The 23212-nt window shown below is 40.1% G+C and overlaps 2 protein-coding genes and 1 long non-coding RNA gene across 3 annotated transcripts in view; 2 read left to right on the top strand and 1 right to left on the bottom strand.

The window, feature by feature from the left end:
- Positions 1 to 1492: 1492 nt before the first annotated feature.
- Positions 1493 to 23212, bottom strand: part of LOC108019067 (serine-rich adhesin for platelets) — a 52129-nt gene continuing 30409 nt past the window's right edge. The window contains exons 3-5 of the mRNA XM_017086712.4: positions 4327 to 5232; positions 3936 to 4261; positions 1493 to 3857 (exon numbers count right to left, since the gene is read on the bottom strand). Coding sequence (XP_016942201.3) covers positions 1839 to 3857; positions 3936 to 4261; positions 4327 to 5215 — 3234 coding nt within the window. The 5' untranslated portion in view covers positions 5216 to 5232 and the 3' untranslated portion in view covers positions 1493 to 1838. The remainder of the gene's footprint in view (positions 3858 to 3935; positions 4262 to 4326; positions 5233 to 23212) is intronic.
- On the top strand, positions 5524 to 6252 carry LOC108019076 (C-type lectin 37Da). Its single transcript, XM_017086741.4, has 2 exons — positions 5524 to 5666; positions 5724 to 6252. Exons 1-2 carry the CDS (start codon positions 5534 to 5536, stop codon positions 6170 to 6172), a joined length of 582 nt encoding a protein of 193 aa, XP_016942230.3. The 5' UTR covers positions 5524 to 5533; the 3' UTR covers positions 6173 to 6252.
- LOC108019103 (uncharacterized) lies at positions 13687 to 14368 on the top strand. The gene is made up of 2 exons (XR_010654787.2): positions 13687 to 13794; positions 13852 to 14368. It is a non-coding gene; the product is annotated as an uncharacterized lncRNA (long non-coding RNA).

The following is a 23212-nucleotide window of genomic DNA, read 5'->3' as shown; positions in this document are numbered from 1 at the left end:
TTTTATTACAGATTTATTATGCTTAGGTTTAACAATTGGTTCCGCTACTCTTTGACTTACACAAGTTAGGTTTGCTCATTGGTTTCATTAAATATAGGTATGTATATTTATCTACGTAATTAGTTTATGTATATTTTTGCTCATTTGAAACAAATCAACGCTACAATTACAATATTTTCGAATTTTCATTTACTCTTACGTTCTTCAGCATATAACCAACAATTAAATGTTTTGTTTTGTTTTTGGGGGGTTTACTTTTGATATACCATTTGCATTTCTTAGGCGCCTTTCGAGTTGATCTCGTCGTACAAAATACTTACTAGTATTAAAAAATATTCAAATAGGGCTCGATTTATACATGTGTGGTGTATATAAATATATACTTATGCATAGGAAAGGTACAAATCAGGCTCAGGCTGAGGCTCAGGCTTGTGAGAAAATCTCTAGGGGGCTGGGGCACCTCAAAATGCAGCTCTATTATCATACTATCTTGCGTATCGACCACTATTTATGTATTTTGATTTGAATAATACAAGTTGTTTGATTTATTTCCCGTTTCGACTGTATTCCTTTCCTTGGCTTTAGCTTTTCATAGAAAAATAGAGATGCGTAGGTGGGATGAGTTAGGAAATTGTTTACATATATGTTCTGTTTGTTTTTTTTTTTTTGTTTTCAATTTTTATATTCGCTTTGTAACTCTATATGCTGACAACAACTCTATTTTATTTTCCAACAATTCGTGTTCGAACAGGCAGGAGCGGGAAATGCGAAAATGTTCCTAGAAAGTCTGCAACTTTTGTCTAGCTACGCGTAAAAGACATTTAGGCATCTTCGGGGGGACCTTTTGAGGTCCTAAGGTCTTCTGTCAGAGTACATCTGTTGCAAGGATAACTCGATCTCGATCGATTCGACTTGATTCGGAGTTGTTGTGCAATCTATAAAATTTCTAAATTACAATACTTTAAGTATTTGGCTGCTGTTTAAGACACTAGAAGAGTTTTCATTCCGTAATAGGGAGAGAGTGAGGGATAGAGATAGAAAGACCGATCGATATATGTATTCTGGCGGCTGGCGATATACCTATAGAAATATATAAACCTTCTCCTCAGTATAGGGCTGCATACAAATATATACATTTGTACGCCTGCACTTTTGCTTTATAGATAAAGTGTGAAAAATAAATCCGAGTATCACTACTTAACTTTTAGAGTTCTATTAACAATAATAGACAACAGTCTCTAAGTACGAATACGTTGTTGTTCATGTTGCTGTTCATTACTCTCTTCATGATTAGTAGGCATATACTACTGTAACTCCTTATGCCAAACTTATGTTTTGACTAAATGCGCTTAATCTAATCCTCCTTATCTATGCCTAAATACTCGTCAATACTCGTGTTTTATAGTTCCGGGTCCCGAGCAACCCAGGAAGTTGGTTGCCGGACCATGTTACTACCGGAATTACAGTGAAAACTCCCCTGAGTGAGAATATTTTTAAAACTCTGTTCTTCTCAAGTACATTTTTTAAACTCTTTAGATTGTAGTACTTATGACACTGATCTTCGGAAAGAGAGATCAACGGAAGATAGTACTTTGTAGTCTTTTCCAAAAGTAGTATATGTTCTCATAAGTTGGTTGTGTTATCTGCTTTACATTTTTATAGTGAACATAGTGAACAATGTTTTCGGCTATAGAATTTTGGAAGCTAATCATAAACTCCATGATGGGGAGTTTTCACTGTAGATCCCATTACCATGCGCTCAAAGTCAGTTTCTAAGCTCTTAAATAGTGGCCCGGCCCAGGGAACTGCCTTTGTTGGAGCAGTGGAAACCAGCTGGGCTAGAAGAGTGTCTCCTTGGACCATTTCCGGGAAGTACCGGGCAGGCTGGGATCGCGCTTCTCACCGCTGTCCCGCTCCATGTGGGCATGGTGCTCCAACTGATGCTCGTCATCCTCCTCATTGGGCAGCCTGATTAGGGGAAGCTCAAGCATGACGGCGGGCGTCGCAGTCGTTGTGGTTGCTGCAGTGGCTCCACTCTCACAGCTCAGGTTGGCGGCACTCCGGCTGATAACGCTTGTGGAAGCTGAGGCTGGAGCCGATCCCTTACGCAGGATTAGATCCTTAAGGGAAGCGGGCATGCAGATGCTTTGCTGCCGGGTGGCTATCACCGAGTCGGACACAGACGAGGGGCAGGGATCGTGTACCAGCCGGATGGCATTCGTTGGCAGTTGAGCTGGCTGCTGTGTGGCTTGTGAGGCGGTGGCATTATTGTCCATCCGGGTGGTCAGAACGGGAACGGAAATGGGAATGGGACTGGGCGTGGACCGACCCATGCTGATCACCGTGTTGAGACTGCTGTACTGCGTGTGCGTGGCGGACTCTCCACCACCACCACCACCAACTCCAAGTGCTGCTCCCGAGGCCTCTACCAATCCCAGCTCCGTGTTCAGCGTGGAACAGGTGTCCTCCTCCGTGGTGGTGGTCGTTGTGGTCGTCGTCGTCGTCTGCGGATCACTGTACTGCTGCAGGAGAGGTCCCCGCCTGGGAGGACTCTGACTCACCACTGCCCCAAAGTGGGTTTCCAGCGGTGGCGCCTCTGATTGGATGGGCAAGCCCATGTGGAACTGTTGCAGCTGCAGGGGCTGATTGATGAGAGCCACCCGATCGCTGGAGGTGACGCTGATGGTGCGATGTCTTTGGAGCAGCGGTCTTCGTGGCCGAGCACCACCACCGCCACCGCCCCCAGTCAAGGCTGCACCTGTCAAGCCCCCCGAGGACACCGCACTCAGACTCATCCGCTTTACGGGCATGCCAAGCAGCAGAGGATTAGCCTTCGTCTGCCCACCAGCCATCGAAGCGGCCTGGGCCTGAGCCTGAGCCTGGGCGGCCGCCTCCTGCTCCTCGCTGTCGCTGCTCAGCTGCTGCATATCATCGTCCGTGTCCGCCGGACTCTCCAGCCCAAAAACCGAGTCCTCGTCCAGGGAACGCAGCTCGGAATCGGGACACTCCAGCGAGGAGATCTTAAAGGAACTTAAAGAAGCCAATGGCGCTCGCTTCTCTGGATTGCTATTGCCCATCAGCGCAGCCGGTATTTTGTTGGATACGGAAATGGTGGCCAAGCTGGCGCTTCCAGCGCTACCGGCTCCATTTAACCGCTCCAGACTAACCGGAGTGCTGTCCACACTGATGCTACTGGAACTGGCTGCCGTGCCTGCTACTCCAACCGGAGCAGCTGCATTCGCTGTGTACGGAAAGCTGTTGTTGTTGCTCTCGTTGCGCTGCAGCTCCACCAGGGTAAGCTTCCGCCGGACACCCAGACGCAGCTCTTCGGAGGGCGAGTCGCAGAAGTGGAACGCCTGGTGGGCACTGGTGGGCGGGGCCGACTGCACTGGCTTGGGCAGTGGCAGGGCCAAGGCCAGATCCACGGTGCTCTCCTGGTTGTACGGATAGACGTCCACGGTGTCCGCACTGATCGAGTGGATCTGCTGCTTCCGGCCAGCCTGCGCACTATCCGGATCGTAGGACACGATGCTGTGCTTTCGCTTGATGTTCGTAGCACTTAGATTGGAGGTCCTTGATCCGTTACCGGATGCGGAACCCGTTCCCGATCCCTCGTGGACACTGCGCTCCGAGGGACAGGGCGAGGCTTTGGGCGTCGGCTGGATCACCTGGATGTCCGGGTAGTAGTAGTCCCAGTTCTCGATGCTTGATGTCCGCGAGGCAGTCGATAGCTTCCTCTGCAGCGTAGTCGGCAGGTTGCCCATGCAACCGGCCATGTAGGCGGAGGTGCGCCGCTCCAGGTAGGAGCTATCCGTGCTGCAGCAGGTCATGGCACTGCTCCGACGCGAGTCCTGACCCTGTTGCGATAAAAGATGGATTCATTAAGGGATAGTTCCTGGATTTTGGAGAGGCCAAGCCACTCCACTTTCACTCACCGCCATCGGTACGGACAGAAATCCCGGCTTGCTGCGCGTAGAGTCCGTCCTCTGGTGCTGGTGATCATCCCGCCCATCCGTGACACCTGGCTGCATGTACTCCTCCGCCTCCAGTTCGTCCTCCGTCTCCACGAAATAGTCGTCGGTGCCAAAGCTGCCGCCCATCGGATAGTTGCTGAAGATGCGCGACGACTCCGAGCCACTCTTGCGGCGTCCCACGTGACCGGAACCGGGTCCTCCTCCGCCGGACATTGAGGAGTAGGAGAAGCGACGCGGCGGCTCCAGCAGATAGCTATAGCCCACGGGAACACCCACGCCAACGCCACCTAGAAAAAGGATGTAAAGTGTTTTAACTAAGTTAGCAAGCTTGGATCCCCTTTGAAAGTCTTACCCATCGATCCGCAGCGATATCCCCGATTAAGCAATGGTGGAGCACTCACATTGCCCAGCGAGAGCATCCGCTGCCGTCGGTAGACCATCGCATCGTATTCATCCGGATAAATGGACATCCCCGTGGCCACGATGGCGTCGTGGATCTCGCGCTCCTCCTCCTCCTGCATGCAAACCGCCGCCACTGCCGCCATTTTGGGATCCTTGAGGACCTTCAGCGTCTCGTTGCTGCTGCTGCGACTCTTCCAGACGATCAAGAAGACCATCAGGCCGAAGAAGCCGCCCAAAGTGGCCGCGATCCTGACGCCCGTCATCACGTCATAGGTGGCAAAGAACTCCTCCCGAATCCTGGCCCGCTCCGCCGCATTTTCCGCCTCCGTCAGATTCCGCTCACCCGGAGGCAGCAGCGGCATGTAGGGCGTGGCCGTGACGTGGGCGTGGGCGGGTGCTGTGGGCGTGGCAGTGTTGCTGTGGTAGCTGTTGTTGCTGCTGCTGTGGTTGGAAAGCGCCGCCGGTGTCGGTGATGGCGGTGGATTCTCATGGAGGACATCAGGACTCGTGTCAATGAGTGCCGCTGCTTGGGGTCTGTTGTTGCTGCTGTTAATGTTGCTGTTGCTGGCGGCTCGACGGGCAATGCGTTGCTGCTGCTGTTGCTGCAACTGTTGATGTGGCTGCTGCTGCTTTGTATGTTGCTGACTTTCTCCCTGTGGCTGATGTTGCTCCTGTCGCTGATGTTGCTCCTGCTGCTGATGCTGCTCCTCTTGTTGCTGCGTGGCGCCTGTGGCATGACTTGGATTGACTGATGTTGCTCCTGTACTTGCAGTAGTTGATGTTGTTGCTCTGGCGGGCGTTGCTGCAGACGACGAGGCACGTCGTGAAAGTTTGGCCATCTCTATTCAAACATTTTCTGCAATACAAATAAATAATAAAAGTCCGTTAAGAAAATATTGTCTTCTGTTTTTAATTGAGTATTAACTGAGTATTTGGTATCTGATAGTTGAGGGACTCGACTCTCTCTTGATATATCTGATTCGTTTTACTATCGATCGTATCATGAAGTCATGACTGTTAATGGTAAGCTTATATGAACGATAAAAGGTCTAGTTTTAAGTGCAACTTAATTCTTTAAAATTTCAGTGAAAAGAGCCTTCTTATCACTTATCTTATCACTTGGCATTATTTCATCATATTTTTGGCACGAAATCGGTATGAAAGGGGACGCATTGAACAAGGGTATTTCTAGTATTTACAAAATGTGTTTGAAGTATACTAGCATGTGTGCCTTTTTGGCAATACTTTCCCTGTCTGGGGCCTACAAAATCACACCGAATGTGATTGAAGGTAAGATTGTTTTCCGAGGAGTGTTCCTGCTAACTACTTTTTGTTTACCTCAATTAGGCGTTCCTGGGTTCCTGAATATTACCACAGCTCCATTTATTAAGATCGGCTCCAATTACTACTTTATTGAAACTAAGGGTCTAAATTGGTTTGCTGCCTTCGAATCTTGTAAACAAATTCAAGCTGATTTAATAGCGTTTGAAAGCTTAGAGGAACTGCAGCTTATATCTCAATACCTTATTTATAACAATATGGCTGCATATTATTGGACTTCGGGCACTGATTTGGCCAAACAGGATAAACACGTTTGGTTTTCGAATGGACAACCCGTGGCTTCGGATTTATGGCGCAAGGGAGAGCCAAATAATGAAAATAATGAGGAACACTGCGATGAGCTGAAAATCGAACCGGGTGTAGGTGTGGGTCTGAATGACAGGAGGTGCTCTTATATTGACGGATACATTTGCAAGGCACCCCAGCCAAAAACAGCTTCTTTTATCGTGTGGTAGATTGTCCACCAAGTTATAGGAAGAGTTTCGTTTAGGTCCGAATATCTATCAATAAAGGAATACACAATATTGTTCGGAAATTGGTTTATGGAATGGAGTGGAGTCTTTTTTAATCAGTTCAATTTTAATCTTGATCAGGATCACTAGTTGGGTCAATTCATATGAACACTGTGATCTTGGTAACTATAAAAGCTACAATTTTGGGATTAGGCATGCAGAATCTAGAGGTTCTTGCGCACCGCAAGTTTATTTCAGCAAGGTGCCGCGCTCACTATATTGCCCTCAAACCGCTCAATACTGTCGCTCCTACAGTTTTAATGCTAGAATAAAAATTTAAACTGATATATATAGCTCTTATCAGTACTTCAATAAACATACAAAAATGTTGCCACGCCCTCTTTTGGAAGGCACCCCAGCCAAAAACAGCTTCTTTTATCGTATGTCCATTGTCCATTGAATTAAATATTAGGGGAAAACTTAATTCTTAGTTCTTAAACATTTCAGTGAAAGCAGCCATCTTAACCTTTATCTTATCGCTTGGCATTATTTCATCATATTTTTGGCATGAAATCGGTATAAAGGGGACGAATTGATAAAGGGTATTTCTAGTATTTACAAAATGTTGTTAAAGTATACACTGGTCGGCATAAGTATTTTGACGAAACAAAAGGTAAATATACTCATAACCGACCAGTGTACTAATTTGTAATACTTATTTTAAGTGATAATTTTTGTAAGTTATATTATTTATTTTTTTAATTGCTTAATAAGTTCAAATATTTTGTCAACCGATCGGCTATCCTCAGGTCTACGAATCCGTTTGAAATCCCCACGGCAAAACCAAAGGCAAATTATATTTTTCAAATTATCAAACACTGAGTTTTTAGGACAAATCATAAGGTTTTCAAGACATATGGACGTCTTTCCGTTTTTTATAACCTTAAAAGTAGAATTATAGTCCTCATTTTTTTAGTACTAGGTAAGCCATTACCTAAGACTAAAGTTTAAGTGTATTTAACATTTTAAGGTCATGCGTTACCATTTCTATTTGATTGGGTGTATCATTATTTGTCATCATGTTTCTGGAACGAAATCGGTATAAAAGGAATGCATTGAACAAAGTTTTCTCTAGTACTTACAAAATGTGGTTGAAGTTTACTACACTTTTTGCAATTTTTGCAACAATTTCCCTGTCTGGGGGCTACAAGATAACACCTAATGTGATTGATGGTAAGATTGTTTCCCCAGGAGTGTTCCTGCTAACTACTTTTTGTTTACCTCAATTAGGCGTTCCTGGGTTCGTGAATGTTACACAATCTTTACCTCCATTTATAAAGATCGGCTCCAATTTATACATTATTGAAAGTAATGGAGATAATTGGTATGCTGCTTTCGAGTCATGCAAACAAAAGGATGCTGATTTGGTAGCTTTTGAAAGCTTAGAGGAATTGAAACTTGTATCTCAGTACCTTATTGATAACAAAATGGCTGCACAACATTGGACTTCGGGCACTGATTGGGCCAAACAGGATAAACACGTTTGGTTTTCAAATGGACAGCCCGTGGCTTCGGATTTATGGCTCAAGGGAGAGCCAAATAATGAATTCAAAGCGGAACACTGCGATGAGCTGAGAATCAAACCGGGTGTAGGAGTGGGTCTGAATGACAAAAACTGCACTTTTAATCTTGGATACATTTGCAAGGCACCCCATCCGAAAACAGCTTCTTTTATCGTGTGGTAGATTGTCCACCAAATTATTGGAAGAGTTTTGTTTAAGTCCGAACATCTATCAATAAAGGAATACACAATATTGTTCGGAAATTGGTTTATGGAATGGAGTGGAGTCTTTTTTTAATAAATTCAATTTTAATCTTGATCAGGATCACTAGTTGGGTCAATCCATATGAAAGCTGTGATCTTGGTAACTATAAAAACTAAAATTTTGACCGCGCTAACTCTATTGTCCTGTCGCTTCTACAGTTTGAATGCTAGAATAAAAATTTGAACTAATATATATTGCTCTTATCAGTACTTATCAATAAACATACAAAAATGTTGCCACGTCCTCTGTTTTGCAAGGCACCCCAGCCAAAAACAGCTTCTTTTATCGTATGGTAGATTATCCATGAAATTAAATATTAGGGGAAGAGTTTTGTTTGTGAGCCCAAACACCATTCAATAAAATAATACGTAATATTGCTCTGGAATGTATATATTTTTAAAAAGGAACTTACTATATAACAATATGAAAATCAGTCTTTTTTATATTTTCCTTGTATTTTATATTTTTCTAAAACTACGAACACATGCATGTGGAAGCTCCCTAAATCCTCTTTATCTTTCCAAGTGACATAAAATCAAGTTTCAGTTGTTCAACTCACTGAATACATCTCTGGCTTTTGTTCTTTGTGGCTTCTTACCACATCTCCGCTTATTTGCTGAGCAAACTGTGGCAGTTTAATGCTCCTCAACTGGAGCTAACTGGCTAACTGCCAATGAAAGTGTTAGTCACGAACAAATTGGCCATACAATATCGACGTGACTGCCATTCCAGCCAGCTGCGAGCTGCTGTTGCCAATGGTCCAATGAAATTAACGGATATCCACTTGCGGCGGAGGTGTGGCATCTAAAAAGCTGCATAAAATGTATAGTATACCTTTAAAAATAAAGTGCTGGGAATTGTGAGCTCTTGAGAGGGTATAAAATTGAGCTGATAGGACATCTCTTTATTTCCAGCTACTTAAATTTCCCTTGTTATATCAAAAATTGATTGAGAAAATGTTACTGATTGATGATGGCAAATTGAACGTTGGAAAAGCATGCTCAAAGTTGTATTAAATTTCCAAGGACATCCCCTTGGAATTTTCTCTACCACGCTTTAACACCTTTTTCGATCTAGTAATGTCATCCCATCCTTCAATCCCTTTCACGCTCTTAACCCATTAAAAAGCCATAAACCCATCCACATTTCTTGGCGCATTCTTTGTCAGTGCCTCAAACTTTTTAATTGTTCTCAGCGCTTTAGCTACTCATTCTCTAGGCAACATTCCCGTGGGAAAATAACTTGGTAAATTTTTAACATTTTGTTGAAATGAGTAAATTAAGGCAACACACATACAGGCACACAGAACATAGTGGGTACACAGAAAAAAATCTGCATGTTACTCAAGACAATTTGATAAGAACTTTCTTAATAATAATATTATTTAGGTATTAAAAAATCTTTCTGGCATACGAAGAAAAAAGATATCGAAAACAACTCGAAAATGTTTTTTTTTTAAATCAAATATCTGAAATATTATTAAATTAAAGTTCTTTTTGTTTTGTGAGTATAAATGTGCACTTTCAAATCAACATAATTTGGCTTAAAAAATGATTATTCTAAAACTAAGTTATAATCTCCAATTCATCTAATTTTCTTGTGTGTAAAAACCCGCCCGCAGCATCTCCTTTCGGCGGTATCCTTGGATTTTCAACAAGTTGCACGCTCAATAATTCAGAAGGACACAGTAGCCTGTTGCCATTGTGTGTGTGTGTGTGTGTGTGGCCATTGTCCATTGTCATTGGCAGCTAGTTGGCCAGCTCCTGCTCCTCCACATCCTGCTAATCTTCCCCTGCTCCTCCAGCTTTCCCCCCCCCCTTTTGGGCCACCATATAATTGTTCGTTTTGTATTGACAGTCGCGCAATTGCGGAGCTCCGCTCTGCTGAATTTTTCTATCCGAGTTGTTCTTTCCTTCCCCAGGATTTTTTGTATTTTTGTTTTACATAGCTTTATGTATGTCCTGGCAAACGCTTTGTCCTGCCAAGGACATCGACAGTCAGTCAGGGAGCGAAATGATTATTGCAACAGTTTTCGTCTAACACTCGTGTTCCACCTCAAGCTCTGGCTACCTTGGCTTATTTCGACTTTCCATTTTCCATTTTCCTGATGGCTTTCCTGCCTTGTCTTCAACTTGTCGGGCAAACAAGGAAGTTGTATAAAAACGAAATAACTCCTTCCAATATTATGCACAGAACCAAGTGCAAGATAAATTTACCGCACTTTAAACACTTGTGCTCTTAACTTCATGACCACGAATAAAAAACATTTCTAACGAACATGCCGCTGTATAAAAACGAAGGAACTCTTTCTAATATTATGCACAGAAGCAAGCTGCCCCAAAATATTATAATATTAAATTATTATTATTATCTAAAACGTTAAAACTATTCAAGTCGAATAACTTATCAAGTGAGGGTACACCTAGAAAACAAAACTTATCGAAAAAGTATCAGAATTACCTAAAGTTTTAGGAGTCATGACCAAAAAACTAGACAAACTATATAACCTTAAAATTAAAATAAAAAATAAACATCTATCACCAACGATTTTTTATTGTATTGTCAAAAAAATTTTAAGTGGCAACTTATGTAAGTTATATTATTTATTTATTTCAATTGCTTATTAAGTTAAAATATTTTATCTTCCGATCGGCTAGCCTCAGGTCTACGAGTCCATTTGAAATCCCCACGGCAAAGCCAAAGGCAAATTATATTTTTTAAATTATCTATCACTGAGTTTTTGGAACAAATCATTAGGTCTTCATGACATATAGACATATAGAATTATAGTCCACATTTTTTTAGTACTAGGTAAGCCATTACCTAAGACTAAAGTTTTAGTGTACTTAAAATTTTAAGGTCATGCGTTACCATTTCTATTTTTTTGGGTGTATCATTAATTTTCATCATGTTTCTGGCACGAACTCGGTATAAAAGGAATGCATTGAACAAAGGTTTCTCTAGTATTTACAAAATGTGGTTGAAGTTTACTACACTTTTTGTCTTTTTGGCAACAATTTCCCTGTCTGGGGCCCTCGATGTAGCATCGAATATTATAAATGGTAGGATTGAGTAACCAGGAGTGTTTCTGCTAACAATTTATCGTTTGTTTCAATTAGGTATTCCTAAGGATCTGGCTATACCCGATATAATAGGTCCATTCCGAAGGATCGGCTTCAATTTTTACTTTTTTGAACCCAATATTAAGCTTACTTGGTTTGGTGCCTTCGAAGCTTGTCGACGAATGGAGGCAGACTTGCTCGGGTTTGATAGGCATGAAGATTTGGAATTTCTTTATCAACACATCAGTACAGACGAAAAGCTTAATGGCAGTAATTATTGGACTTCTGGCACCGATTTGCAATATGCGCATAAACATGTTTGGCTTTCGAATGGAAAAAACGTGACTTCGAAATTTTGGGCCAAATTAGAGCCAAATAATCGAGATAATAACGAACACTGTGATGAGCTGGAATTGCGCGGACGGGACGGGAAAATGGGTCTTAATGACAAGCCGTGCTCCACAGAAATTGGCTATATTTGCTATAAGGCATCGAGGCCGAAAACAGCTTCTTTTATAATATTTTAGGTTATTCAGACTATTAAAAATATGTATTAACAATTGGTTATTCCAAAGATAGTTTCATTTCGCTAAAATTTTATTTTATAAAACAGAAATGGAGCTATGCAAGTAGCAATGCCAGTCTGAAATGCGCCACCTACCCCTGTTCTCAATATATGGTTATGTGGGCGGTAGACAGATTTAAGCGTTATGAGCGTGACAAACTTTTGTTGGGTCAATCGATAGGTATTGACTAGACTAATACATTTCAGATAAAAGAATTTTTCTAGCATGAAAAATGTGGGTTTGTCTGCGTTACAGTGGGCGTGGCAAACTTTTTGTTTTGTCAATCGACAGGTATTAATGAGAACAATACATTTAAGTTAAATTTGTATTCTATCATCAAAACTGTAGGAGCCACAGTTTTGGGCGGTTTGTGGGCGTTAGAGTGGGCGTGGCACTCTGCTGAATCAAACTTGCGCTGCGCAGGAATCTCAGGAATCTGCATGCCAAATCCTAATATTGTAGCTTGTATAGTTTCCGAGATCTCAGCGTTCATCCGGACGGACATACAGACGGACAGACGGACATGACTAGATCGTCTAGGCTAGTGATCCTGATTAAGAATATATATACTTTATGTGCTCGGAAACGCTTCCTTCTGCCTGTTACATACTTTCCGACGAATCTAGTATACCCTTTTACTCTACGATTAATGGGGATATTTATTTCTGTGTATATAAATACAACGACAGTCAGTCAGGGAGCGAAATGATTATTGCTTTGGCTACCTTGGCTTATTTCGGTTTTCCATTTTCCATTTTCCTGCTAGCTTGCCCGCCTTGTCCTCTCCTCTCCCTCAACTTGTCGGGCAAACAAGAAAGTTTTAATGGCTATTATACATTGGCCATAATTCGTGTCCAACTTCCGTGTGCAAATAATGAGGGAAAGAAATGTAAAACACAATTTGCAGTCTAAGCAGTTTGGAGTGATTTTTAATGGCCCCACAGTTGGCGGATTCTTTTCCCAGGCAATTATATTTGAATTCCACTAATGGCTGCGAAATTTGTCTCTTCTACTTTTGCACTCAAACGAAAGAAGTTTTAAATGTACTTTAACCAAGGGAAATGAAAATCTTCTTTAATTATTTTATTTATTATATTTCATTTGTTAGCAAACGATAAGCTTATATGAGCCACACGGGTTTTATTGTAAAAGGCTACTTAAAGGCCATAAAACTATTTCACATTTAACCTAAGATACATTTACAACACTTTAAACACTTGTGCTCTTCATTACATAACCACGATTAACAATCATTTCTAACGATCTTGCCGTTGTATAAAATCGAAACAACTTTTTCCAATATTATGCACAGAAGCATGTGCAATATAAATTTACCGCACTTTAAACACTTGTGCTCTTCACTTCATGACCACGAATAACAAACATTTCTAACGAACATGCCGCTGTATAAATTCGAAATAACTCTTTCCAATATTATGGAAAGAAGCAAGCTGCCCCAAAATATTATAATATTAAGTTATTATTATTATCTAAAACGTAAAAATTATTCAAGTCGAATAACTAATCAAGTGAGGGTACACCCAGACAACAATTATCGAAAAAGTGTCAGAACTACCTAACATTTTAGGAATCATGAACGAAAAAACTAGAAAAAGTATATAACCTTAAATTTAAATAAAAATTAACATCTATCACCAACGATTTTTTATTGTATTGTCAAAAAAATTTTAAATGATAACTCATGTAAGTTATATTACTTATTTATTTTAATTGCTTATTAAGCTAAAATATTTTGTCTTCCGATCGGCTAGCCTCAGCAAATCCATTTGAAATCCCCTCTGCAAAGCCAAAGGCAAATTATATTTTTCAAATTATCTATCACTGAGTTTTTGGAAAAAATCATTAGGTTTTTATGACATATGGACATATATAATTATAGTCCACATTTTCTAGTTCTAGGTTAGCCATTACCTAAGACTAAAGTTTTAGTGTATTTAAAATTTTAAGGTCATGCGTTACCATTTCTATTTTTTTGGGTGTATCATTAATTTTCATCATGGTTCTGGCACGAACTCGGTATAAAAGGAATGCCTTGAACCAAGGTTTCTCTAGTACTTACAAAATGTGGTTGAAGTTTACTACACTTTTTGCCTTTTTGGCAACAATTTCCCTGTCTGGGGCCTACAATATAACAGCGAATATTATGACTGGTAGGATTGTGTAACCAGGAGTGTTTCTGCTAACAATTTATTGTGCGTTTCAATTAGGTATTCCTAGTACTCTGGATATAACCAATATAACAGGTCGATTCCAAAAGATCGGCACCCGTTTTTACATTTTTGAACGTAATATTCATCTTAATTGGTATGCTGCCTACATAGCTTGTCGAAAAATGAAGGCTTACTTGGTCGCGTTTGATAACCACGATGAGATGAATCAGGTTATAAACCACATGAAGAACCACAATTTGTATATCAGAGACAAAGGTTATTGGACTTCTGGCACCGATTTGTACATACAGTGGAAACATGTTTGGTTTTCGACTGGACGAAACGTGACTAAGGACGTATGGTCTAAAGGACAGCCAGATGGTCGAGATGATACGGTTCGCTGCGATATGCTGGATTTGGATGCACGTTATACTAATGGTCTTGATGACCAGCCGTGCATTACTAAACTTCCCTTTATTTGCCATAGGGCAAGTAAGCCGAGAACAGCTACTTTTATAATATTTTAGATTATTCAGACAAATAAAAATATGTATTAACAATTGGTTATTCCAAAGATAGTTTCTTTTCGCTAAATTTTTTTTTTTTATAAAATGATTTCTGTGTATATAAATACTTAAAATGACTACTTTTCAAACCAATCCAATATATATATAAGCCTTAAAAGGATAATTTTTTCCATGTTTAAGGAAACAAAGTTATTGAATACTTGTAATAAGTTGCAGCTTCCGTTTCGCACACAATGGAACGTGTACAAATGCTGTCGGTTCTTTTTGGGGAACCCAAAGAAGACAAAGTGTTGAAGCTCCCGTTGAGTCCTATTGATGGATTAGCACATTTGGGGATTGGTTTGGCTGCTAGGCAAGTATAATTGCCTTTGGCTCAGTTCGAATGTGTTTGGGAAAAACAATACACGTAGAACACATTAACAATGTCCGCTCGAAGAACGCCATATCGATGTCAAAGTGGGTGGTTTTTTTGGGATGGGGATATGGGAGTATACGTTTAAGGGATAGGGTGGAAAATGAGCGGAAAATGGGGGGCTCAACCAAACCAAACAACAACAATGTGCTGCTTGTTGCGCCTTGTTGTTGGTGGACCATGATGAATGATTGCGGTTGGGCCAGCGGACAAATGGACAGCGAACAACGGACAAACATGCTGACAGGCGGCCTCGACTTGAATTTGAGTACACGGTGCGTATGCGTAATGCGCGAAGGGAGTGGGTTTCTGCGGGCAAAATAATAATTCATCATGCTCGGGGCAAGTCTGCCCTATATACAAACATGCTATATATAGAAATATATGTACATATCTGCCACATTTTGGGACTCTGGTATTTTTACTTTGGCAAATGAAATTGACGGCAAATCAATTGAAATCGTGTATAAATATATAAGCTCATACAAGAATGCCTTTGTCGAATTTTTGGGCCACCTCGAATTGAGTTTGCCTCCAGCCAGCCAACAATGAAATCATTCATGTGAATTGAGGCGTTATGCCATAAATACAGAAGTCATGATTTAAATAGAAACGGTTTGCAAAGAGCAATTGGAATTGATTTTATAAATCCTGGCTAGCAATCTTAAATCGAACTATGTAGCTGGAAATATGTATACCTTAACCGTATAAAATATATTTCTATAACAAATAATTCTAATTCTGAAATAGCTAGGAAACTAGCTCGAATGATTGGTGATTCTTTGACAAAACTGCGTTCGATCCATTGATTTTTCAACACCCAATAAATCCCTACTTAAATGTCCATCATTGTCATCACACACACAGAGACTTGCCAGAGCAACTTGAGTGTACACCCAGGCTTAAATTTATATGTACAAAAGAGACCGACCACATATAACAACCTAAGCGGCTTAAAGGAGCATTAGGCAAATGAAAATACTCAACGGCAAAAATGTGTGTGTCCTTTTTTGTGATTCGATTTGCAGTCCTTAAACTTGGCCTACATTTCTTATATTTTTTTAATTAGCTAAAATGCCGACTAAGCTGTGGAATTGAATATTTTAAGAGCTTAAAGTAGCTAAAAGAATGAAAGAAATAGAAAGTGGTTTTCTGCAAGTCTGACTGCCTTATTAGGGTCTGCATTGTCTTTTCCAAAGTTAGCACACAATGGCGCACAGTCGTCCCAAATTATGAGTATTACGGCATTCCACAGCCGCGCCTGCAGAAAGTCCTGCCTGCCACCGCCTTTTCCCGCTTTTTCCACTGCTCCTCTGTAAGCCCATAGTCCTTTAGTCCTGTATTCCTGCCCCTGAAACACAACCGTGCGCCATTTAACAAACATTCCGTTAATCTGCTACACTTGGCAGCGCCATGGCCACGAGCCTGCCTCCCACATCCGCTGCTTTATCCTGATCCTGCGCCTGTACTCGTACCTCCTTCAGTTCTGCCAATCTGGCTACTAATTTAAAAAAAATTAAAAATATTTCCTATTTGTGGGGGCTACAAAAATCATTTGGGCTTTGAAATCACTTTTAACTGTCATTGTAGGTGTCTAAAGTATGCAACATTTTATTTTAAACTCAGAAATACAATGATTTCTTCCGGAAATACGATTATGCCTTCTCTAATGCATACTTTTAGACACCAAAAAATGGTTTTTGGTGCATGTGGCACCGAAAATATTACAATCTCTTCAATTTAAGTAATATCGTTTGAGATAATTAGATACAGATAGTGTTTTCAGCGTTTTTAATTTTTTTAATGTTTTAAAAACTGGTTTAATAACATTAAAACAAATTTTGAAGGACTATACGATCCCAGAGAACTTTCTTTATAAAGGAAATAAAAAATTTTAAACTATTTTTTAGATGCATTTCAGGAACAGCTTTTGTTAGAATAAACATAATTGAATACCTAACAATGTATTGAATAGCAAACATAATAAATACAACAAAAGCCTACATACATACGTTTAATAAAGTATAACTTGCTCAATGAATTTTTATTTGTTTCAAACATTTTGTTACCCAATGCCAAATACCTGCAGGTGTTTTAAATGTTTGATGTGGCTTTTTTTGGCCGTCAGCACTGGTGTTGTGTGTGTTACCTCATGCCGTAGAACTCGGCGATGTTGTCCTCGTTGTTACTGCTTATTGTTGTGCTTTTATTGTTATGGCCATGTTTTTTTCCCACACCCGCGCCTGCTCTTTTTTCTGTTTGCTGTTTCATTTGGCGGCATTGTTGCTCCTGCCACGCCTCCCCATCGCCCTTCAAAATATATATGCGAGTTGCCTTTGTCTTTGGGGCTAAGCGTTTTACGTTTATGATCCCAACTCAGGCCCAGACACAAAGACAGAACCCTGAAAATTCCTGACCCCGCCCACGGGCTTATGTGCCGCTTACAAATGACTTTTGAATTGCATTCCGGTTATTGCCACTCATTCGAGCACAAATTATGCACTTAAAGTCCATTTTTGACACCCACAAAACGAGAGAATTGCCTTTTGGATGGGGGTTGAAAAAGGGAAAATTCGATTGTCACGTTTTGAATTTGTTCTACTTTTAATATTTGCTCAAATATTTACCAGGATTACGTGCCTGGCCTTGCCAGAAGATTTTGGGGGCAAGGATGCCAGCGATAAACGACCGAAGATGACTCCAGGTCGGGGTTGGGTTCCCCAAGTCCCATCTACTCTTCCATTTGCCACGTTAATAATTTACTGTCAACTTGTATATTTATTGCTTAATCACTCGGAAGACCACAGATAATAAGGGTAAATGTGTGTGTTTGCGTGTGGCCCGTCCATAAATCAAATTCATTTCGGCAAATGAAGTCAATTTGGAGTCAAGAGTCAATGGTAATAGAATCAGTGCTGCCAGTTTGTCCTTTTAGAGAACGAATTAGGAACGCCTTTTGTTGCTAAATGTGTTTAATATCCGCTTTCTTTTCTTTAAAGACCCTTATAAGCAGATACATACATTAATTGAATTATACAAACATAATGATTTGGCATCTGAGGAATACCTATCAGAAAAATTCGCTCTTCTTAAATTAAGATATTTATGAAAAAATAAATCAGAATTTTTCAAAAAAAATCCTCTATTCATTATGATTTATTTATGAGTTCTGGTATTTAACTATCTTATAACTTAAATAATATAATATAACTTATAATATCATTTTTAATTTTCTATGACATCACTGAATATAATATCTCAAAAGCACTCACTAAATATCTGTTGCTCTTTGATATCAATGGGGATTAGGAAGAATTATAGTTCAAGAAACTTATACAGGAATCAATGGCAAAGGATATTTAAGTACATTTGTGTTCATCTCAAAATATAATCCCTCAGCCAATGAATACCGTTTGTGTGTAAACTAAGTTCAAGGGAACCAGTTGCTTAATTCGCTTGATTATGTGAAATTCAGTCTTTAATTTAAGAAAGACTTTGTTTAAGTGTAAATAAACAAGTAACTAGGTGTTTAAAATCACTTTAAGTGTAATTTTAGATGTCTAAAAGTATGCAACAATATATTTTAAGATTATAAGTACAATGAAACTATCCTTTTTTACTGCATACTTTTAGACACCTCATATTATATTTCAAATATATTCATATAAGAACAAATATTTATGTTTTCAGGTCTTTAAATGTTAGATCCTTACTGAAACAAATTTTAACTACCCTTGCTTCTAATACGAATGAAGGCCATTTAGGAAAAATTCCATTTAGTGCCCGGCAAGCCGGTGGTTATCCAAGTTCCCAGTCGACCTCCCTGGTGACCCCATAAAAAGAGCCATTAAGCGTCTTCTATGGTTAACCGCTTTTGGCAGCTGGCTTTGGCAGAAAGCTTGCAAAGTAGTTAAATTAACAACTAATTTAAAACAATTTTTATGTGGCAGCCGGACAAATGGCTCGCCCCCCCCTTGCTTTTCCAGAGGACAAAGGGCCATGTCACTCTGGCTGTCCAAGGACATTCGGGCCACCAGTGGGTGGTCGGATGGGTGTTGGTGGGATGTCCTGTCATGTGAGTGGACAATGACGTCTAGACAAATTTATAACGACTGTTGTTATCCTGTCGGCGGCATTCAGCCGAGGCAACAGCAACATTCCGGCAATTCCATTCCACAGCGGACATTTAATTTTGACACCAGGATTGACAAATGCTGGCGGGATTTTGGGTCAGCTGCTATGGTTGCCATCACATCGCTTGATGTGGCATTTGTGTCGGTGGAGTCAAGGGTCAATTAAACGCTCTGCGGGCCGCACTTAATTTTCCGACCACCATGGCCAACACATGGCGTATACGTAATTTACTTCGCCGCAACAAATGACATTAAGGGTGCGCTACCTACTCACACATTTGGTGCCCTTCTTTCCTGCAGACTGACACTTGACTTGTGCTTCCTGTTAGCTTTGTTCGCATATGTACATATGTGCCATCTGTATCCTTTTTACAGCGGCGTTAAAGTGCCAAGCAAAGAAGTATAATGAAAGCGCCACAAAGTATGCAGCTGAAACGCACACAGGCACAGGAAATAAACGTCGCTTGAGTTAACAATTACTGACACCATTAAAGTTGTTGGCTGCCACGCCCACAGTCCATAGCCCAACGCCCACCACCTTCAACCTTCTGTCTAGCGAAAAACAGCCCTTATGCACAGAGAAAAATTCAAGAATTTCTTAGTTTAAAACTTAACAAAGCAAAAAGAGTGGTTTATGAAAAGTTAAATGTTAAGTTTTGAAAATGTATTCGTTTCAGATATGATTCTAATTAAACCAAATAATCCTAAAGCTCCTTAAAAGTAGAACAATTCACTAGATTTTTAAAGGTGCTTAAAAGTATGCACTTAAATCTGAATTATTTTTCGTTGCATACTTTGAGATGCCTTTTTAAATGATTTTTAAATCCTTTTGCATTTTGTGGCATCCCTAAAATGTTTACATGTTCAGGTATTTGCCGCAAATTTCACTAGGATTTTAAATTTATTTATCAAGGTGTCTAAAAGTATGCAGTATGCAGCAGGCAAAGTGTGCATTCAAAAATGCAACTTTTATTTCATTGCATACTTTTAGGCACATTTTAAAAATAATATTCTTGTGGTTACTGTGGCGTATTAAAAAATTGCAATTAAATTACGATTTATTATAAGTATTAATATATAATATTTTATATATGTTATTATTTTTCCTCTGTGCAGTTTTCTTGCAGCTTCATCTCCATTATCCTTAGCTCGCCTCATTGTTGCGCCTTGTCTTTGTCTCTGTGTGCCAGTGTGTTTGCGGGGGTGTCACTGTACAGTGAACACCGTACGTGTCTGTGTTTGTGTGATGGTGACATGTGCCTGGCACAGATTGCACATTGTCTGCAGCAGGCAGCTCACATTTTCTGTGGTCCTGCAACAACTTTTTTGTCCTCCAGCCGACATTCTCCATTCTCCAACGAGCATTTTATGCAAACGACGGCAAACTTTTGCCACAATTGAGCAAATTGCTGTCCGGAAATGTGCTTTGATTCAATAGCCTGGGGCCATGGGGCGACCATGCCACCAGGCACAGGACGCGTCCCAAACTTTGGTCCACCAAGTAATTTAGAAGTCCATTCGCCCCCGAAGTTGCAGTGGCCACCCAAAAGTGTATTTATCATAATGCCAATGGCTCTCGCCACTCCAAACTGCAATTTTGCTAGCAGCAGGGAATGATGGAGAGGAGGGGCAGCAGATGGCGCCATTAACCCATTAAAAGCCCACAACAAGGACCACATCACGTAGGAGACTAAAAGTCCTACATGGGGAAAAAAGTTCTCATGTTCTTTGATCAATTCTAGATATTCCAAGTTCAAAACATGTTTCTGCAAGACTAAACTTTTGAAATCTTTCTCTTTTTCAAATGAACTAATAAAGATAAGGAAACATTATATCATTCTTAAAATATTTAAGATGCCCACTTGATTATTATCAAGTAGTTATGATTTCACAATGGATACTAACCATTAAATATAAGTATACAATTTATGAAGATTTTTTTAAAATTACCACCCACTTTGTTTTATTTTTCGCGCAGTGTAGCACACTGCATCAGGTATCCGGATGGATCTCGAGCCCCGCAAACACAGCACGTAGCCACTTCTGTTGAGCACGGCCAACCCGACAGATACGATGGGGTTGTGGGGCTAAAGGGGGTTAAAGGGGCTTCAGGGGTTGGGGCTACAGGGCAGTCAAGTACGGTCGAGCACGCACACAGACACACAAACAAAGCAGGTAGCTGCAGGTACTGCAACGTGGCCATTAAATCAGAGTTAACAACTGCCTGTTCCCCTGCGCACAATGGGTCAAATAAAAAGGAGATAAATTCTTGTGTTTATGGTGAAAATTTCATTTTAATGTTATTATCATCTCCTTCAATGGATTTCTATTTATGCCTAATAATAAGCTTTTAAATATGGACTTTTATAAAGCAACAAAAAATGTACTAGACATTTTTGTAGGCATACAACTTTGAATAGTGTTAATAATTGCTTTTATGTTAGAATTAACTTTTTGTTTATTAAGTACTTGTTATAAATCCCACAACTTTAATTTCTTTTTCTTTTTTTTTTTTTTGATAAGTCAATTTGATTGAAACCTTTTTTTAAGATTTTAAAGCAATTAAAAGGTAACTGTAGAAATTTATTAGAAATTATACTTATAGTAATAAAGGATATTCCTACTATCTAGTGTTGTTTTTTTATTGAAGTTAATTTGCTAGGTAAACTTAAGATCATGGTTGGTTATAAACTTTTCCATATTACAACGATTTCTACATTTATAAGATTTCTTTAGGACTTATTTATTTCGACGTATGCTAAATTTACATAAAAAAGATTAGTAAGACCAAAAAATTCTTACTTTAACTTATGATCTTTTATAAACTTTGGAAGATACTACTGTGGACAAAAAGTAAGGTGAATGAGAAATCTTTATTTATACTTCTAAATCAAGTTCAGCCCCTTCAAAGTAATCCCCTCCGGATAAAATACACTTAAGCCAACGTTTTTTCCAATTCTCGAAACGTGCCAAATAGTCCCTTTTCGGTATAGCCATCAGTATATCTTAAAATAAGATAGAAAAGGCTAACAATTTCGTAATCACTCTTAAGATCTGTACATTATATTCGCATTCATTATACTATTCCGAGGCCAACTCGAAGGAACAGCCTCCGGGTGGAAGTGCTCTCAAGGATGAGGCCAGCTCAGCCCTTTTTCCCCACTGTAAGCCGTTCATCTGACCTGTTTGCATTAGCCCCGCGCTCCTGGAGCAGCTGCATCCGCCAAACGGCAGCTGTTGAAATCACGACGACGAAAAAAGATTAAACTGCGGCAACAACTTTGGCTTTATTTGCAAAAAAGTGCAGCAAGCTGGCTGGCTGGCCAAAAAACAATTATTTGTGTAAACGGTGGATGGGGGGTTGGTAGTGTATATTTATTCTAAGGCCACAGGCAACCACCCATCACGCCCACGCCCACACCCACGCCCACCCACAAGGACGAAGGGGAAAATAAAGCGGGGGAGAAGGAAAAAAAGGGGGAAAAACAGTGACAGGCGAAATAAATTGAGGGAGGTAAATGCCAGCAGACGCCACCTAGCGGACACTGACGGCGCAACGGCAACATATGCGGGAGCCACCTGTTGTTGTAGTTATTGCTGCTATCGCTGCACTCCTCCCTCACTATTTCCGTCCCTGTCAGCCACTGGCTTTCATTTTTGTCCCGCAGTTTTATTTCATTTCACTTTTCCATTCGCTTTTGTTGCTTTTACCACCCCCACCCCCATGATTTTCCCATTTTCCCAGCATTTTCCCAGCATTTTACCCTATTTTCCCCGCACTTTCATCTCTTTCATTTTGTGCTGTGTTGTTTTACATTTTGTAATTGAATACTTTAAGTGATTTCTGCTTTGACTTTTCGCTGCTTAATTGACAAAAAACAAAAGTCTAAGCAAGGGCGCATCAACTTATTCAGCCTTTGAAAAGCGTCACTTAAGCGAATTGAATAGATTTATTTGCGAATTCGATGAAAGGGTCTTTTAACAGATTCAGGGTCTAAAGGACCAGGGGGATCATTACGGCCCAATGAGTTGCAAATAGATGAGTAATTGGTGACATTGATTTGATTTATTCGGTTGTTGGCTAGCAGGGATAAGCTGGAAAAAAGAAATAAGAGAAATAAATTTGTATAGAAATGTAATAAAAGTAAATCAATTAAATCCTTAGAAAATCAGAAAAGTCCTAGAAGTTCTTCAATTATAAATATAACTGAATAAATTGATGTGATTTCTTGTCTATTCTTTATTAAATCTTAATTTGTGATTATATTGAATGAAAAACTTTGAAAATTATCAAAGATGAGTTAATTTCTAAAGATAAAAAAAATATTTTACTTATGTAAGTAGGT

Source organism: Drosophila suzukii, chromosome 2L (assembly GCF_043229965.1).
Source record: "Drosophila suzukii chromosome 2L, CBGP_Dsuzu_IsoJpt1.0, whole genome shotgun sequence".
Lineage (NCBI taxonomy): Eukaryota > Metazoa > Arthropoda > Insecta > Diptera > Drosophilidae > Drosophila > Drosophila suzukii.
The sequence above is the reverse complement of the archived record's forward strand: the minus strand, read 5'-3'. Positions and strand labels throughout refer to the sequence as shown.